Source organism: Xyrauchen texanus, chromosome 1, assembly GCF_025860055.1.
Source record: "Xyrauchen texanus isolate HMW12.3.18 chromosome 1, RBS_HiC_50CHRs, whole genome shotgun sequence".
NCBI classification, from domain to species: domain Eukaryota; kingdom Metazoa; phylum Chordata; class Actinopteri; order Cypriniformes; family Catostomidae; genus Xyrauchen; species Xyrauchen texanus.
The window spans coordinates 59,667,907-59,692,678 of NC_068276.1; the positions used below are offsets into that span (position 1 = coordinate 59,667,907).

Consider the following 24,772-nt stretch of genomic DNA (forward strand, 5'->3'; position numbering starts at 1 on the left):
AGTATCCACTCGTTCTCATTCATTCCTAAAAATATGTTATATATATATATATATATATATATATTAGTCTATATAATAAGAATAAGCCTTAAAGATCATGAGGATTTATTTTTGTTTTTTGGTCAAAACGCCTGTCAACATTTTTGAACTGGTACTGTAGAGTTTTAAAACTTTTTCACACATGTGTTGATGTCACACTAAACAACCCACATATTATATTATTAGAAAAATATTTTATTGGTTGCTTTACAATTTCTCCATTACAAAATCTTAACCTGAAAAAAACAAAATCACAACTACTATTAAAACAACACAATTGTAGGTTACACCCAATGTACATTGTGCTTTATATATTGCATTCAATTCACAATTCATCAGTGCATTAATGTGTGATAAGGGTGTAACTACTGTATGTAAATCAGATTCTTATGGACAGCATTTGTTGATCCAACTAATAGGAGGAACTTGACAAACTTTGGCACCGTTGTGGACGCCCACCACAGAAAACATCAGGACATGGGGCAGCCGCCGGCCTCCTCATGCTTCGACAGGAGTGATATCCTGGAGAATGTCTTGAAACAGCTTCTGCACTGGTATTTCTTGATCTCAGAGTGGGTTTGTAGATGTGCACGAAGGTTTGAGCGGTCCGCAAACGCACGACTGCAGTGAGGGCAGGAGAATGGCTTTTCAGCCTAAAAAGATGAAAAGATTTATCTGTAATCTTTTTCCAGCCTGATCTCAAGAACATTACGTGACTGTGTCTGTTTTGTAACATTTTCAATACTTAAAATTCTGTTTAGGCCAAACTCTTTTATCATGACTACTGTTAAAGGAAAACTTCACCCACTCACAAGTTCATTCACTCACCTCCATGTTGTTCCAACCAGTATTATTAGTCTTGCTTTCATGACATGTGAAAGGAGATCTCAGGCAGACGGTCCAAGCTTGTGTTTTCCATACAAGAAAAGGTGATTTATAGAAGTAGTCTATGTGGGCATTTACACTTGGTCACTTCATGCGTTTTTGCTGATCGGATTGCCATCGGATTATGAAAAGACCAAGTGTCGGATGAAAAGACCAAGTCGGATTCAAGACGGATATAAATCCGATCACCCAAACCAGAGACAAATTCCAGACGTAACTCAACTGTAAATGCATCTAGCACTTCAAGCCACTTCCTTTCATCAGCATGAGGAAAAGGTGAAACATAACAGCTGTTACAGAGTATTTGCATTGGGTTCGCGTCGCCCAATACATAATACCAAAATAATAAACTGATGCATGTTGCAGGAGATACGTTTATTATATGCAGATCGCTGACGAAACTGAAACTAAACACAATGAGCGCAGCTGACACGCCAGATATCTTACCTACGACAAGCTCGGAGGGAAAAAATACACAGCGCACACAAATAATAAGTCACATCTTTTAAATGCGATTCCCGACATTAGCATAATCACGGAAGTGAACTGTTTCGTTTGCAAGTAGCGTGGAAATTAAAGACCGGATTTATGTCCGTTTGGCAGAGACGCATTTATGTGTAAATGGATTGCACCCATTTAATCGGATAGCAATGCGATCAGTAAAAGCGCATAAAGTGATCAAGTGTAAATACCCCCTATAGACCATATCAAGGACTATTCATCGGTTTAAGTGACGTCTTTCTGCCCTTGAACATTTCCAGCTAGTTGTCAAACTCATTTAAACAGCAAGCGATCAATGATAATCACGTTAATATGATTGTAATAAAATGTTGTTGATGCTCTCTGGATGCCTGAAACGAATGGTGGTGTGGAGTGGTGTTGGTGTAGTGGTCTAAACCACATAACTGGTAAACTAGTAATCAGAAGGTCGCTGGTTCGATACCCACAGCCACCACCATTGTGTCCTTGAGTAAGGCACTTAACTCCAGGTTGCTCCGGGGGGATTGTCCCTGTAATAAGTGCACTGTAAGCCACTTTGGATAAAAGCATCTGCCAAATGCATAAATGTAAATGAAAGCGTTAAGATCTCCGAAAAATCAACCACACTTGGAGACATGAACCACAGCAGTGAAGCGAGATGGTTGAATGCGTGCGGTACTGACAACTGTAGCACACGTCTTATCTCTGGTAGGTGAACAAAGTTTATGCCAAAAACTGGCTATTTAAGTCCGAGTATTTCTTCATGGGCTTTGCAAGTGACCACAGATTGCTTCCATTGTAATAAATCAAGCTGCATAACAAACTGTCAAGATCTCGGAGTAAAAGTTACAGCGAAAGAAAGAGACACACAAGAAAAAACCAAGTCACACGCTTGCAGCGTTATTCTCGACCTTGCCACAGAGGAGATAATTGTCACTCATAATACACTCGCTCAGTATCAACAGCAGGTCTGGATGAGTCACTTCAGGTAAACCTTCAATTCTCGTTGAGAAAATGTGCATTTGTCAAGGATCTGGTAACGACACCTCATTGTTTATTACAGTTTTTGCACATTTCTTAAAGTTCTGTTTTATCGGACGTCTAGGGTATGTGCTAGTCATTGTATTTTTACTGTTCTTGTTTATGAAAATGCAGCTACTGGAAATACTTCAGGGTCCAACATTCGCAGCAGCTTTCCAATTTCTTTGTTTTTGTTTACGTCCTTGAAATGATCTGTAAGACACGCGTGCTAAATTCCACGTTTTCTGAAGCGGTGCAATAGCTTTGTGTAAGGAAATTACTTATTAATTTATTATTATCTTCTCCTCTGCCGTATATCTCATTTACGGTACCATCTTTCATGCTGGCGACGTCACGATCGAACACATACCAGACATGAACCAATGGCCAACTGCTTGGCGTCAATATAATTCATTCATTCATTTCATTTATTTATAAAGCACTTTCCAACTAAACTTGTAGACCAAAGTGCTGAACAATATCATAACAACATTAAACATGAAGCAAATAACACTGAAAAACAGACGACACTAACCCATCCAAATGAAAAGCCAAAGAAAACCAATGAGTATTTAAACAAGCTTTAAAAGTAGAAATAGTGGAGGCGGCTATAATTTTGTGTGACAAGCTCTTCCACAGACTCGGACATGTGACAGAAAAGGCTCGATCACCTTTGAGATTTAAGTACGACCGTGGAAATATGAGAAGTGAATTGTTAGCTGATCTTAATGATCTAAAAGAACGGAAAGGAGTGATAAGATTAGAAACATAAGCAAGAGCCATTCCATGCACTGCTTTATGGACACACAGCTGACCTTAGATTGTATCCTGTACAATGCCAGTATTGGGAAACATGGTCGCCGCATTCTGAACCATCTGCAGCCGTGAAATAGAAGCCTGACAGGTCCCAACATAAAGATTTATGTTTACATTTATGCATTTGGCAGACGCTTTTATCCAGAGTGACTTACAGTGCACTTATTACAGGGACAATCCCCCCGGAGCAACCTGGAGTTAAGTGCCTTACTCAAGGACACAATGGTGGTGGCTGTGGGGCTCAAACCAGCAACCTTCTGATTACCAGTTATGTGCTTTAGCCCACTACACCACCGCCATTACAATAGTCGAAATGCAATAAAAGCATGCATGACCTTCTCTAGATCCTTTGCTAAGAGAATCCGTTTAAGCTTGGCAATGGATCCAAGTTGAAATAAACCCCCCCAAAAAAACAACTCTTAACCACGGTATTGATCTGCCAATCAAATCTGAGATCAGTCAAAAACAACTCTCAATTTGCTTCCTCAAAAACGTCAAAACAGTCGCAACTTGTCTAAAAGTGTCCTTTTTAATTGAACACAAGCATGAAGAGTGGTACAAGCACGGGAGTGGTGGTGGCGTAGTGGGCTAAAGCACATAACTGGTAATCGGAAGGTTGCTGGTTTGATCCCCACAGCCGCCACCATTGTGTCCTTGAGCAAGGCACTTAACTCCAGGTTGCTCCGGGGGGGGTTGTCCCTGTAATAAGTGCACTGTAAGTCGCTTCGGATAAAAGCGTCTGCCAAAATGCCAAATTGTAAATTAATGAGCTTTGAGGACTCAACAGATAGAAAGATTATCAGTGAATAGAAGTGTACATTTTGGTCTGTTTCTAGCTATTTTATGGCTTCATAAGACTTGAAATAGAGCTTGCATATTGTATGGATTACTTATATAGCGATGTTATGGTGCTTTTTGGAGCTTGGCAGTAATCACCAGCCAATTTCATTGTATGGAAAAGAGGAGCTGTGATGTTAACCTAAACGTCTCCTTTGAACAGAAGCTTGGACATTCTGCCGTTTTGTGTTTCATGGAAGAAAGAAAATAATATTGGGTGAGTAAATAATGACAAAATGTTAATTTTTTTGGTGAACTACTCCTTTCAGAGCAGTAGAGAAGACTATATAGACCCTGGACATACCTGTGTGTGTGCGAATGTGTCCCTGGAGTAACCAGGGCCTGGAGAAGGCCTTTCCACAGAGTTTACACACACACGGCAGCGTGTGAGTGCGGATGTGCATCTTCAGCGCCCCTAGACTCACATACTCCTTCTCGCAATACTTACAGCTAAAGTACTTTTGGCATTGCCACTCACAGTGGAGTTGCCTCTGTTTGGCCAAGCCAGAGAGGGTAAAGTATGTTTTTTGGCAGTCAAAACACGCATCGTGTCGTTCTTGACCATTTCCAATGGTGGCAAGTCCAAACTGGGACACAGAGACTTTGTCTTCTGGCTCTGTATGGTGTGGTTCTGGAGACTCCAGTACTGGGAGTGCAGGCTGCATGTCTCGGAAGGCACTGGATGTCGCGGGTAAAGGGTAAGAGAGAGCCAGAATTGGGCCTTCTATGGGCAGGTTTGGGTGCTGTGGAGGCAGGTAAATCCCTGGATCGATAGGGTTCACCTGCAGAGTGGTGCTCAGTGCTGAGTTCACAAGGCATGGCGCTGGAAACAAAGCCTCGTGGGGATGCAGTGTATTCAGTTTGGAGCATGAAGACTCAATATGGATCACCTCTGTGTGGAGATATGTGATAGATACAATCAGTACTAAATGTGTGACATTCTTATAACAATAGCTGTATTTAATCTAATCCGTGTAACTGTCATGAAAAAAATTACAAATCTTAATAGCATTAAAAAAGGCTTTATTTTCAAATTGGACCAGGACATTTTCTTGACACGTTTCATGAGGATCATCCAGTTATATTCAGCTGTACCATTAATGTGGGTTCCCCAGATAGCTAATAAAATCAACACAAACTTTAACTGAAAAGAAACTGTAATAGTCACTGAGATCTAATCCACTAATTCCCCAAATGTTCCTAAGATATACTGTTATGTTACCAAAGATTTTATGGGTAGGCAAAATTGGAGAACCAAACCACAGAGTTCAGGCCTTGCAGGGTAGAAGGATTCTCATACAACACTATATCCCCCTTCAGCTTTTCTAATGGGACACTTCAAACCCCAAAGCAAAGTCGAACAAAGAGCTCCTCTTTTGAGAGGTTTTGCACCTGCTAAACTCTTGCCGCGTTTATACGGTATCTCTTCTCGTGTTTTATCCCTTTCTCTTTATCTAGTCATCATGAGTGTACAGAACATTTGTAGCATGTATCTTTGAGTAATGGACATGACACTTTAAGCAGTGACAGCACTGTCTTGTATACACGATACATCACCAACTACTTTAAATAAAAATGTTACATTTTTCTAAAAAATCGTCAAAGAAATGTGAAGTCACAGCACATACATATAATTTACACTTTCACTTATATATACACACCGTAGGGTTTAAAAGTCAGGGGCTTTTAGCATGGAAATATACCAAAACAATGCAAGTAGGCTACTTTGAACATTTTAAAACTTACGATGTAAAATAGTCAGTTTTCCTTTCTTCCATTGACGTGCACAACATTCCCAAATTATGCTGAATAACACGATGTCATTCAAGAAAAAGGGGGATATCGCAAATACTAAAATAATAATAATAATAATAATAATAAAAATAAATCATGCAAATTTGAATGAAAAGATTAAACTTTTCATTCATATTGTCATGCTGATAATTGATTTGGTAAAGGGAAAAAACTCACTGATATCACCCTTTTTCTTGAATGACATCATGTTATTCGGCATGATTTGGGAATGTATTAGAAAAATGCAACAGTGTTATCAGCCATTTGGACCCCACAGTACATGCATATAGATTTCAACCTAAAATATTGATGTTAATAATATATATATATATATATATATATATATATATATATATATATATATATATATATATATATATATATATGATATAATTTTATTGAAATTGAGATGCATAAGTAAAATTAAAAATGCTAATATTAGCCATTATTTTTATTTACACGTTTCAATTTCAGAACAAAATTCCATCAAATTGAATTGCTTAAACTTTAACTAAATTAAATCAATAAAACTGCAATTAATTCATGTTTTATTCATTTCAACTGGTAAAAGATCAAGCAATTACATTTCATGAAATCATTTGAAATTGAAACTCATGGCCAAAATCTTAGAAATAGGTTTATTGTATTGAAATATACATTCTTTGTATCCCTAATATGCCTGTAAGTAACTACACTTTATTTGAAATGATTTAATGGAAATAATAATAATAATAATAATAATAATAAACCAATATGTTCTCCAAGTAAGTTACAACTGAAACTGTAGTACAGAACTGCCATAAGTTTGACAAGCTTGAGAAACGATCTTGTAAATAAGTCTGTTATCCGAAAATAACTTACCGTGTTTTTTTGAGTCCAGCTTTCCATAGTCAGGCTTCTTGTTAGTAAGGTGCTTCTTCACCAAGAAAGACCTTGGCATCGTACTTTGGGTCTTTTCAGTGAATTTATTACCGCCGCAGCGTCGGGACGAGATGGTGAAGTTGAATAAATAGCTGATGCTTGGAGGTTGTCTTTGCGCCACATTCTCGAGCAGAGAAGAGAGAGTCAGGTGCAAGACTAGACGGAAATTATCAGACATCCCGTTCAACCAATCAGAATGACAGGACAAGTGTAAGGGGGCGGAGCCATGTGTGAACCCACATATCGCAACAAAACAGGTGCATGCATGTGTTCAAAATAGCTTGACTTTGTTTTTTTAATGAAACACGTGGTGTTCCCAATATCTGCTCTATTTTCACCCTCTATTAGGACCTGTTAGACAACTCTTTATTGGACTTTGTACTGTCTGGGAATAAGACAGCTCAAGATCTAATATATCCAACTACAGCAAACTTCTTTTGACATTAAGGCTAAATGTGGAACTGAAAATAACTTATTTCAGTTTTTAATTTTTTTATTTTATTTAGCTTATTTATATATATATATATATATATATATATATATATATATATATATATATATATATAGGCTATAGGCTATGTGTGTGTGTGTGTGTGTGTGTGTGTGTGTGTGTGTGTGTGTGTGTGTGTGTGTGTGTGTGTGTGTGTGTGTGTTTATACTGGCGGCCAAAAGTTTGGAATAATGTACAGATTTTGCTGTTTCAGAAGGAAATTGGTACTTTAATTCACCACAGTGGCATTCAACTGATCACACATTATAGTGTTATAGTGATCATTATGAACCATCACTATTTGAAAAAAGTTATTTTCATCATCACCGATTCTCCATCTGGTCGTCTAAAGGTTAGACGGAGATCTGGAGAGGCCTTCAAGCCACAGTGTCTCACACCCACTGTGAAATTTGATGATCTGGGGGTGCTTCAGCAAGGCTGGAATCGGGCAGATTCGTCTTTGTAAAGGATGCATGACTCAAGCCACACACAAGGTTATCCTGGAAGAAAACTTGATTCCTTCTGCTCTGACAATGTTCACCAACTCTGAGGATTGTTATTTAGAGCAAGACAATGCTCCATACCACACAGCGGGTCAATCAAGGTGTGGATGGAGGACCACCGGATCAAGACTCTGTCATGGCCAGCCCAATCTCCAGACCTGAACCCCATTGAAAACCTCTGGAATGTGATCAAGAGGAAGATGGATGACCACAAGCCATCAAACAAAACCGAGCTGCTTCAAGACTGGTAAAGCATGAAGAAAACTTGCTTCCTTCTGCTCTGACAATGTTCCCTGATTGTGGATGGAGGACCACCGGATCAAGACCCTGTCATGGCCAGCCCAATCTCCAGACCTGAACCCCAGTGAAAACATCTGGAATGTGATCAAGAGGAAGATGGATGGCCACAAGCCATCAAACAAAGCCGAGCTGCTTGAACTGTTGTGCCAGGAGTGGCATAATGTCACCCAACAGCAATGTGAAAGACTGGTAGAGACCAAATATTGATTTCTGGTTGATATTATTTGCATTATTGGAGGTCTGAAAACACTGCATATTTTTATTGTCATTTTCTGCAAATAAATGCTCTAAATGACAATATTTGATTTGGAATTTGGGAGAAATGTTATCAGTACTTCATAGAATAAATTTTTTTTTTCAATTTTACTCAAACACACACCTATAAATAATAAATCCAGAGAAACCATTTTGCAGTGGTCTCTTAATTTTTTCTTTTCTTCTATTTATATAGAATAATTTATTGTGAAAATATTCTATATATGCAGTATATATATGACATGCATAAAACAAAAGGTAACAATTTGTATTCTATCAGTACAAAAAGTGCACAATGCAGATATAGAGTTCATTAAAAAGAACAACAAAGAATTTAACAAAGTTAAAATATGAAAGCATGTCTTTTTATATATATATACAGTGTAAATGCACATTCCAATGTGTATAGAGCCTAAATGAGCAAATTCCCTTTGATGTGTTCGATGTGAATGTGTGGAAAATGTGCAGGTATTTTTGTTGCAGAATAATGCTTGATCCAAAAGCACTGAGAGTAGAGTCAGATAACATTTGAACATAATTACAGAATTTAAAAAAACACTATTCCCTATTTTTCTCATGTATTTTATTTTATCAAGTGCATCCTACCATATGAATAACAACATCTTTTCTTCTGATGCATATATGCACATCCTGTTTCCTTGGATCAAATATACTTTGCATTGGCCTAATATATATGGACTTATATAAAGTGAAATGCACCTCTCTAAGTAGCTTATAAAATCATACTAATTGGCGAAAGAAAATAATGGCTAACAGGGCCTACATATATCCAGGACACGAAAACGGCGATTAACTGAGGGTTAAATAAAACAGATTGTGGACCGGTTGAAAATAAAGGTCATATAGAGGCTGATGAATTAGAACGTGAATTGCTTTAAAATATTTTATAATTATTTTGAAATCTGTGCATTAAAGATATCAAAGAAATGTGTAACGGGGATGGAAATCTTTAGTCTATTCACAGTCGCCACCTAGTGTGCCCCTAATGCAGCCTAATCACATTATAATTTAGATGTCTTTTCTCCTGCGAGTTTTAGCTCAAATTTGGAAACCCGCATGAACAAAATCCAACAGTTATATTGTTTCATGCTTCACATGTTCAAACTTGGCCAGTAATTATTCCTGTCATGTTTCGAGATTTCACTATTTGTAAACCCGGGGTTAACGTTATATTGTTGGCTATGTGACTTCTTTTAATAGCTTCCATGAAGCGACGTAAATCTCTGGGTGTGTTCAAAGAAGAAAAATCCACAAAAATGGCAATTCTGTCATTATTTACTCACGTTACACATCATTCCAAACCTTGGTGCTTTATGGTACTTAACGGCAGGGCCGTAGCTAGTGGGGTGAAAGTTGGGAACGATTCTAGGGGCCCAAAGGTCCAGGGGGGCCTACAACAAATTTGTAATTGTATTTTTTAATAGGTTCGGGGCCCAATGCAATATGGAGTCAGAGGACCCAGAATTCCTGGCCATGGCCCTGCTTAACGGACAAAGTCCCTAACTGTGTATATATAAATATACATACAAAAGCTGTTCAGTTTCCCTCGTTTCATGAAGAGACTCTGTGATACGGGTTTAGACAGAGGGTGAATATAAAAATGACAATTTCATCTATTCCTTTTAAGTCTTCTGAAAACAAACGATAGAAGAGAGAAATTTCTGTGTTCTGCATTTTAAGCATTTCCAGCTCTTGAAAGTTTCGGCTTACGAATATTTAATGAGGCAGTTTATTTAATGGTAAATGGTCTGCACTTATACAGCGCTTTTTTAACCTTAACAGTTTTCAAAGCGCTTTACACTGTGACTCATTCACCCATTCACACACCAATGACGACAGAGCCGGACCTCCAGATCTGGGCTCTTTGCTGGCCATGGCAGAACCCTGACCACGCACAGAATGAGCAGTATGGCTGGTGGCATTGTCATGCTGGAGGGTCAGGATGAGCCTGCAGGAAGGGTACCACATGAGGAAGGAGGATGTCTTCGCTGTAACGCACAGCGTTGAGATTGCCTGCAGTGACATCAAGCTCAGTCTGATGATGCTGTGACACACCACCCCAGACCATGATGGACCCTCCACCTCCAAATCGCTCCCGCTCCAGAGTACAGGCCTCGGTGTAACGCTCATTCCTTCAACGATAAACATGAGTCCGACCATCACCCCTGGTGAGACAAAACCACGACTCATCAGTGAAGAGCACTTCTTGCCAGTCCTGTCTTGCCTGTGCCCATTGGCGACGTTGTTGCCGGTGATGTCTGGTAAGGACCTGCCTTACAACAGGCCTACAAGCCCTCAGTCCAGCCTCTCTCAGCCTATTGCAGACAGTCTGAGCACTGATGGACGGGATTGTGCATTCCTGGTGTAACTTGGCCAGTTGTTGTTGCCATCCTGTACCTGTCCCGCAGGTGTGATATTCAGATGTACCGATCCTGTGCAGGTGTTGTTACATGTGGTCTGCCACTGCAAGGACGATCAGCTGTCCTTCCTGTCTCCCTGTAGTGCTGTCTTAGGCATCTCATAGTACGGACATTGCAATTTATTGCCCTGGCCACATCTGCAGTCCTCATGCCTCCATGCAGCATGCCTAAGGCACGTTCACACAGATGAGCAGGGACCCTGGGCGTCTTTCTTTTGGTGTTTTTCAGAGTCAGTAGAAAGGTCTCTTTAGTGTCCTAAGTTTTTATAATTGTGAACTCAATTGCCAACCGTCTGTAAGCTGTTAGTGTCTTAATGACCGCTCCACAGGTGCTTGTTCATTAATTGTTTAAGGATCATTGAACAAGCATGGAAATCAGTGTTTAAACACTTTACAATAAAGATCTGTAAAGTCATTCACATTTTTTTATCTTTGGAAAATTATCTTTAAATAGTTTTAAACAGTGTTATACAATGTTATACACACATACACACACACCACAAAAAATGTGGACATCCCAAAATCAATAGTTTTTCATATCGCCATTGTTTTCAACGTGATTACATCATTTACAATGATTCCTGGGATTGTAGTTTGTGCCCATTATGAAAGTCGTACACAGTCTTGTACCTTTGCCATGTTGTCCAAAAACACTTCTTTGCATCAAATCAAGGTTTGGAATGTGATTCACCTCAGAGCTGATTGCTTTGGAACATGGTTTACAACTCTTTTATGATGGATTTGAAAAAATTACTAGTAAAATTTTCCTTGCTTTGGATGCCCCTATAACTACAAATATCCACTTTCTATCTATAATCCAACAGGTCTCTCGTGTGACTATGCGTGTTGCCATGGATACAGATGTAATCTCACATTACACACACAAACGCACCATTGTGAGTAAAGAAAACCAAAACCAAAACCAACTAAGCTACTGTACAGTGTTCCTCCTCCTCACTTGTAAACAGCACTGCTGTTCTGGCTGTGTCGCACGTGCCCCAGTTCTCGCTTTCAAATACCAATGCGATTACATCACACACCCATACCACTGCTGATGGAAACATGATTTAGAGTTAAAAAAATACTTAAATATTTATCTTTTTCACACCAAATGTGATCATGACACTTAAGAAGATATTAATGGTGGTGTAGTGGTCTAAGCACATAACTGGTAATCTGATAATCAGAAGGTTGCTGGTTCGATCCCCACAGCCACCACCATTGTGTCCTTGAGCAAGGCACTTAACTCCAGGTTGCTCCGGGGGGATTGTCCTTGTAATAAGTGCTCTGTAAGTCGCTTTGGATAAAAAAAAAAATAAAAAAAAAAAGCGTCTGCCAAATGCATAAATGTAAGTGTATACTGACTGCCTGTGATTTGTTGGACTTCAAGAGTAATCTCCATTCACTTGCATTTTAAGGACCTATATTTTCTTCAAATGTGTTCATAAGAAGAAAGAAAGTCATGCACACCTGGGATTTCATGAGGGAGAGCAAATAATGAGAGAATTTTCATTTTTGGGTGAACTATCCCTTTATGAACAAATTGACCCGCTTCACGAAATTCAACTGCTTGTTTTCTCAAGACACGTCTTTGAGGTGTGTTAATCCCAATTGTAAACGTTATCTGGCTCAACTGAACATTTATCATAGGCTCACATTTCAATACTAGGTGTAAACAGGGCCACTATAGACCTTTGATCATGCAAATGGTTGCGGTCATCTTAATTTAGGGTTAAAAGTGGTGGTGGTGTAGTGGGCTAAAGCACATAACTGGTAATCAGAAGGTTCCTGGTTCGAGCCCCACAGTCACCACCATTGTGTCCTTGAGCAAGGCACTTAACTCCAGGTTGCTCCGGGGGGATTGTCCCTGTAATAAGTGCACTGTAAGTCCCTTTGGATAACAGCATCTGCCAAATGCATAAATGTAAATGTAAATGCCTTAGGTTGGAGGCGAAAAAAAAACACATTCAGAAAAAATAAAAAGATAAGTAAATTGTTTAATAAAATATGAACTGTGTCAAACTTAATGCCTAAACAAGAATTTAACTTGTATATAAAGAATGAAAAACATACATAGTCATTAACATTCTTGCAATTCAGAAAAAGTACAAAAACAGATGCCTGCAAATATCATAAAGAGAAAAATAAGTTGTTGACAACTGCTCACATCAGTGCTTATCTCCAAAAAAAACAAAAATTACAGTATCATTCATGCTTTGCATTATCCTCCAATGCCAAAGTGGTGAAAGGTAACAAAAAGTTAGTTCATTTTACAAAACCAACATTGGGTAAACAGCTTAAAGTTTAAGACAAGCACCTTGAGCCGTTGTACAGCGCCTTTCCCATACTAGAGCATTCTTAAAGTAAAATCTCTTTCAAGAGGGAAAAAAAATAAATCAGCCAAGCTCCTGCCAAGATTGCTCAAAGGAAAAGGAAACACTCATGGAGGTCTACAAGCCTTTCCTTGAAGTTGGAGATGGGCGAAAAGTGCTACTAATCCAGTTCCAACTTTAAACAACATGTAAACCAGACCATGAAGTGCAACTTGTATAAAAATTGTCCCATATTTAAATCATCCATGTGCCCTTTTGCACCGGGAGAAAAACAAGCAGAGTAAATAAAACCAAATCTCATGAAGATGTCTTAATCCTCTCCTCCGTACATATCTGCTAGCTTCTTGAAGCGTGGGCCCCAATCATTGAGGAAGTCGTAGTCTTGGTCCGCTCCGGAGCTAGAAGAGTGGAGGGAGCTGAGAGAACTGGCCTCCGAGCCTCCTCCTTCATAGTCAAACACCAGCAGTGAGTCATAGGGGGGTGCAGTGGGGTCGTTATCTGCGGCGTTTAGATTCTACGGTGCAGAAAAACAGTCACGTTTAGTATTTTGACTCCTTAGAACAAGACCTTTTCCCTTCTTAAAACAAGATCTATCTGCTTACGTCATCAATGAACGTGCCAATCTCCTCAGGGTTGGCAGGTCGAGGCCTATATTGAGGTGCGGGCAAGAAGGTGGGAGCCTCATCGTTTCTGAACACATTGGGTTTGTTATCAAGGCCTCGATGCAGCACACTCAAATCATAATCCTGTGTAGAAACAGTGTTTGATATGAACCAAAAGAACCACAAAGAGGAAACAAACTACTACACAGTACAATAGTCTGTCGTTACGCAATCAGAGAGATGTCTCTTATTGAAGATCTTCAACAGTAAAAAGCGGGTTGTGATTAGTTCACTACTTTGTCTCAGAATCAATCTTGAAATACTTGAAATCAGCAACCAAAAAAAACGGTCAAACTAACCCGATCATCTTCTCCACCGCCTTCCTCATCATAATAGTAGATGTTGTCTCTTAAATCATCTTCAGGGATGAGTGGCTCTTCCTTACTACCCCTTTTCCACCTCAGGAACATGAGAAGTAGAACAAGCAGCACTGCGGTGGAAGGAAAATAACAGTTACAACGAACTTGAGGAATTCATTAATGAACAATATTTGGATTATAGGGATAGTTCACCCAAAAATAAATTCGCTCATCATTTACTCACCCCCTCATGCCATCATGATATGTATAACTTTCTTCTGCAGAACACAAATGAAGATTTTTAGAAGAATATCTCAGCTCTGTATGCAACCGGCCCCGGTCACCCCGCTCCGAACGGGACTCTGACAGAGCGTCTCTGGTGTGGGAGGCGGGTGGCTAACAAGGAGGCTAAAGGCTACAGCTTCTAGTGTCAGTCGCTAGTGCACCAGCTGGCTCCCATTACACAAACAATGCAAGTGAATGGCCGGATTCCGAAGTACCATTTTCTTCTTAATTTCTAACTTAAGAAGAAAAAATACATAAAAAAAAAAAAGCTACAAATATTTTGTATTCCCGGAAAAACTTTTCTTAAGATTGTTCTAATTATCTAAAAAAGATGCTTGATGAATTTACCGTTTCGCGCCCCCCCCCCAAACATGACACGTTCCATCATGTTGAGTCAGAAGTCATAAGGGGCCGTTGAAGTAAAAATGTGATTTTACACCAAAAATTAAAAAAAAAAACTGTTTGGCCGTTTTGTGTTTTATGCCGTTTTTATTTTCAGCTTGTATTAGACAATGTCAAAGCCTTTTTACTCTTAAGAAAATATTCGAGAACTTTTAAACTGTTCAAAAACTGAAATTGTATGCTACCTTTGTGTGCTTTTTGGAGCTTCAAAGTAATCCAGAAGACTCCAGTGATTTATCCCATGTCTTCTGAAGAAATCCGATCAATTTTGGGTGAGAACAGTCCTAAATGTCATTTCATTTTCACTGTACATTTTGCCAAGGCAGTGTCAAGGCATGATCAGGATTTCAAGCTTGATTATACATCTTAGTTTGTGACACATGGGCAGAGCGCTAGATGGCGCTATGGGAAGTGTAATAGAGCTTGAAATAATGAGCACCAAGGTGACAGCTGTCAAGATTTATAGTGAAAAGAGTTATACTTTGGTCTGTTCGCATTCCAAAATCAATTGGATCACTTCAGAACACATGGATTAAACCACGGGAGTCATATGGATTACTTTTATGCTGCATTTATGTGCTTTTTGGAGCTTCCAACTTTTGGTCAACATTCACCTGCATTGTATGGACCTTCAGAGCTGAAATATCCTTCTCAAAATCTTCATTTGAGTTCTGCAGAAGAAAGAAAGTCACACACATCTGGGAAAGCATGAGGGTGAGTGATGAGGTAAATGGTAACATTTTCACTTTTGGGTGGGATTAGGGTGATATCATGGAAAATAGGATTGTCCTTGATCTTTTTGGTCAAAGACTTAAAAGCAAATAAACTGCTAACTTCCAGAACTCAAAATTCCTGCCCAGTACAAACATTTCTATCATACGTAAAAAGCGCAGGTATTTAATTTGCATCGTATTTACGTGTAACAAAACAACGTATCCGTCTTTGCTTGCATAGATTACTGGTCCACTACTAGTAAAATTTTCCTTGCTTTGGATGCCCCTATAACTACAAACGTCTACACTTGTTTTCTTTTGGGGCAGCGGTGGCTCAGCGGTTAAGGCTCTGGGTTACTGACCAGAACCGTCGGGGCTCAAGCCCCAGCACCACCAAGACACCACTGTTGGGCCCCTGAGCAAGGCCCTTGACCCCATCTGCTCCAGGGGCGCTGTATCATGGCTCACCCTGCACTCTGACCTCACCTTAGCTGGGATATGTGAAAACTAATACATTTCACTGTATATATGCAAAGATGTATTTATAATGTGTGACCAAAATAAAGGCTATTATTCTATTCTATTTCAAGGAGAGGTGCTTAAACATATCAAACAACCTTTTTTCAAAACCCCAGAAGAAGATATCCATTATTCCAGTTGCTAATCATAAGAGTAAGATGAACCTACAACTCTGCAGTACCTTACAAAAGGATCCCCAATAGTCAGGTTTCTATCCAAGCTACACATTTAGTTTAGAAGTGCAGAAATCAGACTAAAATCGATAAAACAAATTGCAAAAAAAAAAAAAAAAAATGCAATTTGTACTGTTATTAAAGGATGGCACAGCAAGAAGTATAGCGGACCCAAAAGGAAATCTGCAAACCCCACTCAAGCATCATTACTAATTTCACATGCAAAGAAAAAAATATATATAACTATATAAAACAATTAAATCAAAACGAGTATCTTTAGTCAATTTAAATGCATGAATGAAATTACATACACAGCAGAACCAAGATGGCTGCCAGGATTCCAAGAACTCCAGACAGTGGCACCAATGCATTTTTCACCACGTCACTGCAGTGGATGTCTTGTCCTGTGCAGTCACACACAGATGCTTGAACGAAGTGGTCCTGGTACAGCCTCTGTTGATCATAAACCCTCAGGGTCACATTGTATTGACCCGGTTCCAACGGAGTACTGAGTCTTAGCTCAATGCCTGTTGCTACAATGGGCACATTATAATAGTTAGAATACACTGACTATTAAAAGACATTCTCAAAGCCAAACAATACATTATTAAATCCTTACCAGTGCCATTCATCACGGCAGTCCAATTTTTACTTGTGTCTCCTTGGGTTTCAACGCTAAAAGGAGCAGAATTTGGATATGCATCTTTGTCGGTGATCGAGAGAAGCACAGGTACCGGGTCACGATTGCAAGTTTTGATGGACCCTTCATTAATAGAAGGAGCATTGTCATTTACATCCTCCAATGTAATGATCAGCGTTGCTGTGCCAGTTGCTGGAAATTCATCTGCATATAAAAGCACAAACTTATTAGAAAAGGCTACACTAGTAAGACATCTTTCATGAAAAAGAAGCACGAATTACCATTATCTATAGCCAAAATGATAGCTCTGTATTTGTCATCTTTGACAAAGTTAGACTCTCTGTCCATAGGGCTCCTGACTTTGATCACCCCAGTCTCTTGATTTACATTAAGCCATCCTGCGGGATCATTGGCAATTTTATACCTGTGAAGACAAAAATATAAAGGTTTATACAGGTGAAAAGGAAAGCTCATTGAGACAAACTTTGATGTTGGCTTGACAAAGTCTGCCTGAAAGTACACCAGAGTTTGAGGTTTCCTTTAAAAGGTAATATATAAATCTTGTGTATACTTGGACAGAGATTTAAATTCATTTTGTACAACAAAAATATTTTGTCGATACGATCACGATACGATTGGTGTGGCTGTGGTTCAGGTGGTAGAGCGGGTCGGCTGCGGCTCAGGTGGTAGAAAGGGTCGGCCACTAATCGCAGGGTTGGTGGTTCGAACCCCGGCCCACATGACTCCACATGCTGAAGTGTCCTAAAAAATTGGATTGCAAATATCCCTATGTGATGAGGAGGAGGATGTGGCTGGGCCATGAGGCTGCACGGCCGACGCTGAATCAGGTCATGAGCACGAGAGCGATATAAAGGGGAGCCGAAACGCCAGTTTGAGAGAGACGCACGTGGCCACGCTGCATGTCTGTGTTCATATATGTTTTATGTTGTTTTAAGTTAATTTATATCATTAAACATTTATGTTGACTGTTCAGCTGGTTCCCGCCTCCTCCTTGCCCATCCTTATACTGTTACAGTGGTGCAGAATCCCAGGAAGGAGGGATGCGCTGTCATGGAGTGCTCGCCACTGCCATCCGTCAGGGGAGCAGCCACCTGCCTAGGGATAGGGGTCGCTGTCGCCCATCAAGAGTCGGAGGAACTGCTGTCATCCTCCGAGAAGGGGAGGAGCGGTTCCGTCCACCAGGGCACGGAGCGAGCGATCATCGCTAGAGGGCGGAAGAGCGGTTGAGGACCGGGCAACAGAGTGTCCGTGAACCAGTGGGCAATTTTTTCTCTCTTTCTCTGTGTCTCTCGCTCACCCTTTCCCTCTCCCCTCCCCCAGGTTCCCAGGAGGCGGTGTAAATCACTGGCTGACGGAGCAGTCCAGTGGCGCCCCGGCCTGAATCAGGTAGGGGAGGATTGTGACGAGGAGGGCGGCATGGCTGAGCCGTGAGGCTGCACGGCTGGCGCTGAATCAGCTGATCAGCCAGAGAGCGAGATAAAGGGGAGCCAGAGACGCCAGTTTGAGAGACGCACGTGGCCGCGGATTATAGTGTGTAACAGTTTAATGACTGGCAAGGAGGAGGTGGGAACCGGCCGAACAGTTCAAAAAGGTTTAATGATCTAAATTAACTTTAAACATAAACAGAGACAGCCTTTTAAAAGGAGGACCGAGTTTAAATAATACATTTTTGGTAAATCAACAATATGCCATCAATTCTCGCAATTCTTGCATTAAACCCGGAATATTCCTTTAACGTCACACCAGTGAGGTTTTGCAGGACTGTCGTTATTACTTTATTAAAATCATGCCCAACAAATGTTGATGGTGAATGACTTGTGAGACTCGTGTGCTTACGGTGTGAAACTCTAGTGCCACTCTGACTTCTGGGATTCAAATGGGTTCTTGCCCACAAGTAACCCTACGATGCATTCTTGATATTCAGCCAGATCAAGAACACCTTTGGGAAATCTGCCAAAATGCATTCTTGGTAATTGCGTTCATGAGTGTTGGAATTTAACTTCAGCGTCGGTTGATGTTAAAAGAGGCCACGAGCACATAACACATGAGAACGCACTTTGAGAAACAGCCGATATTATGTTTTTGTCTGTACTGCACAGGACTAGTATGAACAGCATATTTAAAAAAAGCAGCAACCGTTCTTACGTTATTTTCTGTGATTTTCCAGTGTCTGGATCAGTGGCTGTATATGTAACCAATTCACTGTCAACTGGAAGATCTTCAGGTTTGAAAATGACTTTCTCATTTGGAATAAACACTGGAGGCTCGTTCACATCTTCTACATTCACGGTGACTGTGGCAGTGGAAGTGGGCAAAGAGCCAACAAATGGCTCATCGTTCTCAACAATCACTGACAGAATGTATTGTTTGGTCTTCTCAAAGTCCAGTGGCTAAATGGAGAGAGAAAAAAAAAAAGGGCTTTTGTTTAGGTATTTCACCATACTCTGCTCATCAGATTTGAGACCTAAAAGTCAGAAGAGAATTAAGATAATTTTGACCTACAAATTACATCACAGCTCAATTGCCTTGTCAAACTTATGACTAAAGTTCAGTACCTTTGCAGTGGTGATGATGCCCTCTAGCTGGCTGGGTCCAGTACTGACATTGAAAAAACCATTTTTGTCACCGTCAACAATCCGATACTTGGTAGACCAGGCAGCTGATCCAGGTTCATCATCATCAGTCACTGACATCTTGGCCACTACAGCACCCACTTTATTCTCTGGGACAGATGCCGTGTACTAAAAACAAACAATTTAACACAGTTCAGTATATACTATAAATTGATGTAATAGTATAAATAAAAGAACGCTGAATCTGCTTAGTTTGAATGAATATCCAGACAAATATATGCAAGTTATGTGCGTTACCGTGGTGTACTCGAACTGAGGTGCGTTATCATTGCTGTCAGTCACTGTAATAACAGCTGTGCCAGTGGTTGAACGACCTTCACCAGCCATGTCAGCAGCTCGAATGACCAAAGTATATCTGGAATATTTCTAAAAGGAAAGAGGATTTACGGTGAGTTTGCCTTCATTACAATCATTTTTTTAATCTAGTCATCAGATGTAATTTCTAACCTCTCTATCCAGGCCTGTTCCAATCACACGGATCCCTCCAGTTACAGAGTTGATATCAAACATGTTTGGGTTTGGTAATGGTGGATCCTGGCTGATAATGCTGTATCTGACATCAGAATTATCATTATCGGGCTCATCGGCATCAGTGGCAGTGACCTTCATAAACTCATAATCTTCAGAGAGAGATGACGAAATGGTTTAGTTGGTATAAGCTAAAGTGATAAATCGCATCAAACTAAAAAGTTGGTCAAGAATAATTTCATTTGAGAGAAACTACACCACTCGCTTACCTTTCTTAGCAGCTTCAGGAACATGTCCGCTGAAAGGATTTTGAGTAAACACAGGGTTGTTATCATTTTGGTCAATCACATTGACAATTATTTCCATGGGAGTCTCTTTGACATTCGAATCTTCAGCTGCAACAGCATGAGCTACGAGCTGAAGACATGGGATGAAAGACGGGCATGTTAAGAGACAAATATGTCCGGTGACATTTAACTATTTAGAAGATGGCAGCTTTCAAGAATTTAAGAAATTCATGATTAGACATTTAGAATCCAATAATGAAATACTAAAATAAGAAAGAGCAAAATTAAATCAAATCAACTTACACGGTAAGAAGCTTTTTGTTCTCGGTCCAGTGGCTGAGTCACAAAGAGATTCCCTGTAAATTTTTCAATGGTGAAAAGCCCTTTAGGGTCCAGATCGGCCCCTTCACCTGTGATACTGTACACCATCCGAGTTTCCTTTGCAAAGTCTGTCTTTATCTAAATACAGACAGAAATGACAGAACAAAATCAATTACAGATCGGCCCACTTGTCCATTTCCATATATAATTTTCAACAGTCACTTCAATATTCTCACTCACCTGGACCAGCCTTTCTGGGAAAGGACCTTTACTGTTCTCAGGTTCATTAAATGGAGGAATAACCCAAGCTCTCTTTCTCCTCTTTAACCCAGATGAGGACTTTGGAAATTTCAGGACCGGAAGATCGGAGGGAGATTCCATCTGGAAAACAAAAGTTTAAATGATTTCTTCTGCTTTAATTTAAACACAGTTAAAAACTTAAAGTGACAAACATCAATCAAACACTACGCACTATCTGTAGAGGTAAACATGAGATGATTGATTTTCATCCGATTTCCTCACGTAACCAATGCTACTTTTTCAGCATCCGTTTACGAAACTGTATTTTTAGAACCATCTCGACTTGATTTTACTGACTCGATTCAGTGGTAAAAATTTCTCCAGTTAACAGTTAAGGGGCAAAATGCTTCGCAAATAACTTACATTTTGGTTTGTTCGTCGAACAAAGATACCATATGGCTTAAAAATACTTTAAATTTGGTCCACAAGTCACATGGAGTACTTTAAAACCAACATGGTTTTGAAACAACACCAGGATAATGAAATGATAGCATTTTAATTCTGGGGTGAACTATATATTTGTCTATTTCTTTAATTACACACTGGTTTCCCCTTATGTTTGTGGTGCGCAATAGAGAAATTAGTCTGATTTTACTGCACTCAGTCCCTCACAACTTAACTAGAACAATTTATTTTGATTTAGTAGTGCCGCAGGAAACTGTCAGAGTATTTTAATATGGTGCTGAAGTTCAAAAACAATCAACGGAATTGAACAAATAAAAAGATTCCATTTTTTTTTACTCTTTTACGGAACCTAAATGAGAACAGGTTCTTAATTCCAAACCCCACCCACAAGCAAATACACAATGTAATGTCTGAAATGCCCAGAAGAGGACAGGCCTGTGTTGTGTTACTCAGCAGTTCCCTGAATTAACTTGTGTACCTGTGGAGTGGTGTTCACCTCTGTGTCCATATGATGCTCCTCATGATTATGTGCACGCTCAACTCTGACAAAAGCTGTATGTTTATTGCCACTGGAGTCCCAAGCGTGCACAGGAAACACCTCGTGGCCTTCGTGAAGAGTAACTGGTCTCTTCAGTGTTACAGTTCCGTCCATGTTCACATCAAACCGCTTGTCAACAGACTGAAAGGGTGTTCTTGTCCTTCCATCGCAGGTATTGAAATGTACTGTCAGAAACAGATTTAATGTGCACAGAGTTAGGCCAGAAAGAACAGATTCATACTATAGATTACAAAGTTGTACTCAGAGCATCCCATTTGTGATATTTCAAGCATTTCAAAATTCATTTAGTGATTTTCAAGTTTTTGTTTTGCTTTTGGTACAGCTGATCCGCATGATTTATTATGGGGCGGCTGTGGATCAGAGAGTTGTCTAATCTAATCGCTGGGTTGGTGGTTCGATTCTCGGCCCACACAACTCCATTTCGACAATCCGAAGTATCCTTGGGCAAGACACTGAACCCTAAGTTGCTCCCAATGGCAGGCTAGCATCTTGCGTGGCAGCTCTGCCATCATTGGTGTGTGTAAAGCCCTTTGAATACTGCGAAGTTTTAAAAAGGCACAAAAAAAGTGCAGAACATTTACCATTTATGGACTTCCAGCCACTCTTAAGGCCTTTTCACACCAAATGCGTACCTTCGCCCCACTTAATATTTTTTTTATGGAAACAATGGATTCCTGACGAGCCCTTCACATGAACATTTCGTGCCAAATCATGCATCGACCAAGCAAAGCTTTTTTTTTTTTATGGTGACTGAGTCTAATTTTTTAGGCCCAGACCAATAAAATTTGAGCTGTGAATCATAAGGAGCTGCTGCAGGTATAAAACAAGCAGAACATGTGGCGCTAAAGCACAGAAGGTCGTTTTGACCACCGACATTAAACAATGAAGGAACTCCTGATGAAATCCCGAAGACATGCGTTTCATTTGCATCAAATGCCTTAATACCAATAATGTGGTAGGGTCTCCTCAAATCGTTATTTCTGCGCAATTGTTAATAGTCGTTAACAGCTGTCATTGGCAAGTATCAAATAATGGGTCAGACTGAAGATGGTTTTGTTGGGTGAGGTGTTGTATTCCTTTCATTACATAGACTTTGAGAATATAAATGCAGTCAAATTGACAGCATCTGTTACTATAGTCATTAAATGTGCATTATGCAGTAACAATGTAATTAACATACATGCATGGCAGTGGCATATAAATCACTCTTATCTCAAGTGATAACATGTTTTAACTGTTAATATAATTTTTTTTTACACTTCTAATCTTTCTAATCACCCCTCAGATGGTGTACACATGATAATACTGCTAGTCAACTTGTCCAGCAGGTGAACCAAGAGTTTGTGAAGTTCTCAAATGTTTTATTTCTCATTGAGCGACTCAACAAACTCTTCACTTCTGCAGCTTGAAGAGAAATCGGTTTTCCTTTATCTGCTTGTAAAGTAGTGCTTCTCATCTGTCATAGACGGATGGCAGACCAGCTGAAAGGTGCGTTGAGCCACCTACCGTACCAGGGTAAAATTGCTTGTCATTTAAAATTGACACCTATTTTAAAGGTGTGAATGGGATAATGGCATTCGAGTCGCTTTCTATGTGCATGGTCCATTCGTCTGCGATTCGCCCCTCATAATCGCGTCGCCTTTAGTGTGAAAACGCCTTTATACGCCAATTCTTACCACCCCATTGCATTTTATCATCACATTTCTTATCTTATCGCCTGTAAAGCACTTTGTAGGCACTTTTTAAAAGTTTTACTAAATAAAACATTTCAGAAGTAAACCATTTGCTGCCAATCCTTGAGCATAATTTCGCTCAAAACAAAGCACTCTATTCCCATAGGCAGATGTATTGAAATGGCCATAGAGCTGCCCTCCATTAGTGGTGTTGAAAGAAGTGGTTAGACCAGTCAGCCCCACAACTCAAATCCCCATTCGAGATTGTGAACGTCTGGAAGGCCCTTCAGCGTTTTATTCCCTTGATGTATGAAGTCTCTCGTAGCGGTTCTTCTCTAGACGTCTCTCAATGGCTGCAAATGAGGAAAATGATCTTCAGCAGGTAGCATCGGAATGGTCGGAACTGACAGCCAGGTGACGTCACCCATCCGGTAATTACCATCTCCATATATGGCCTTGAATGTCCTTTAAACCACGCCTACAAACTCAGGTTCACACAGAAAGGGTTTGCGGTATTTTTCTAATGTTGTCCTGTGTAAACAACAGTGATGGGTGTAATTCAATACATTTTGCATTGAAAAAAGTAAAGTAATGGATTACTATAAGCGACTATTAGTGGGACACTGAGCAGGACGCTTCCTACATCTTGTAGTAATCCATTACTTTACTTTTTTCAATGCAAATGTACACCAAGATGGAAGTTTAAAACATAGAAGTTGCTTCAAAATGATTAATCAGTGAAATTCTGCATTTTTCTTGTCTTGATGAAGCCAAAATTGCATGTTACTCATACAAATAAGGATCAGCTTTGATAAATTGGAGGAAAATAGCTAATATAATATGACTGATGTAGGAGCGGCTTAAATCGAAAACAATGTACATACAGTAATCTCCATTTGGCATCACTCTTCATGGAAAGCACCTGACAGCCTGAAAATTGACAACTTGCAAAAACTTGCTACACTACAAGCTGATGTACGTACATGTTTGAAGCAAATGCGCAAACAGAAGGAAAACAATCCTAATATTAGCCTTCGCTCTTAAGGAAGTACAAACTGTTTTAGCTCTCTTGGTCACACGTCACGTCTCCCACACACAGAATCTCACAATGTGAGCTTAATGGCTGACATCATCCATCTGAATCATACATTAGCATGTCGCAACACCCGCAGAAGCTCAACCAAGCATGATATTTAAAAAGACTTTGATGTAAATCCACAAACTCTGACATGGGTCTTTATCTAAATATGGTGATAGACACGTCTCTTGACTTTTCAGCAATGAAAAAGACTTTAAACA

The 24,772-nt window shown here is 39.8% G+C and overlaps 3 protein-coding genes across 22 annotated transcripts in view; all 3 read right to left on the minus strand.

Annotated features, from left to right (window-relative positions):
• The window catches only part of LOC127642770 (uncharacterized), a 371,536-nt gene that overhangs the window by 316,159 nt on the left and 30,605 nt on the right, over window positions 1-24,772 (minus strand). The gene's annotated exons all lie outside the window — the stretch shown is intronic.
• On the minus strand, window positions 246-6,898 carry snai3 (snail family zinc finger 3). The gene is made up of 3 exons (XM_052125353.1): window positions 6,733-6,898; window positions 4,371-4,969; window positions 246-692 (listed from the first exon to the last, which is right to left on the minus strand). The coding sequence occupies exons 1-3, from the start codon at window positions 6,809-6,811 to the stop codon at window positions 510-512; spliced, it is 861 nt and encodes a 286-aa protein (XP_051981313.1). The 5' UTR covers window positions 6,812-6,898; the 3' UTR covers window positions 246-509.
• Window positions 12,760-24,772, minus strand: part of LOC127640787 (cadherin-1-like) — an 87,948-nt gene continuing 75,935 nt past the window's right edge. For 13 of the 20 annotated variants that reach the window (XM_052124710.1, XM_052124671.1, XM_052124642.1 and 10 more), the window contains 9 exons: window positions 19,698-19,826; window positions 19,383-19,568; window positions 18,973-19,217; window positions 17,088-17,230; window positions 16,786-17,010; window positions 16,478-16,699; window positions 14,075-14,205; window positions 13,716-13,859; window positions 12,760-13,627 (listed from right to left, as the gene is read on the minus strand). In XM_052124710.1, coding sequence (XP_051980670.1) covers window positions 13,424-13,627; window positions 13,716-13,859; window positions 14,075-14,205; window positions 16,478-16,699; window positions 16,786-17,010; window positions 17,088-17,230; window positions 18,973-19,217; window positions 19,383-19,568; window positions 19,698-19,826 — 1,629 coding nt within the window. In that variant the 3' untranslated portion in view covers window positions 12,760-13,423. Of the gene's footprint in view, window positions 13,628-13,715; window positions 13,860-14,074; window positions 14,206-16,477; window positions 16,700-16,785; window positions 17,011-17,087; window positions 17,231-18,972; window positions 19,218-19,382; window positions 19,569-19,697; window positions 19,827-19,907; window positions 20,081-20,197; window positions 20,346-20,518; window positions 20,620-24,772 lie in introns of all 20 variants that reach the window. The other 7 variants (XM_052124359.1, XM_052124281.1, XM_052124511.1 and 4 more) reach the window with 2 other exon arrangements.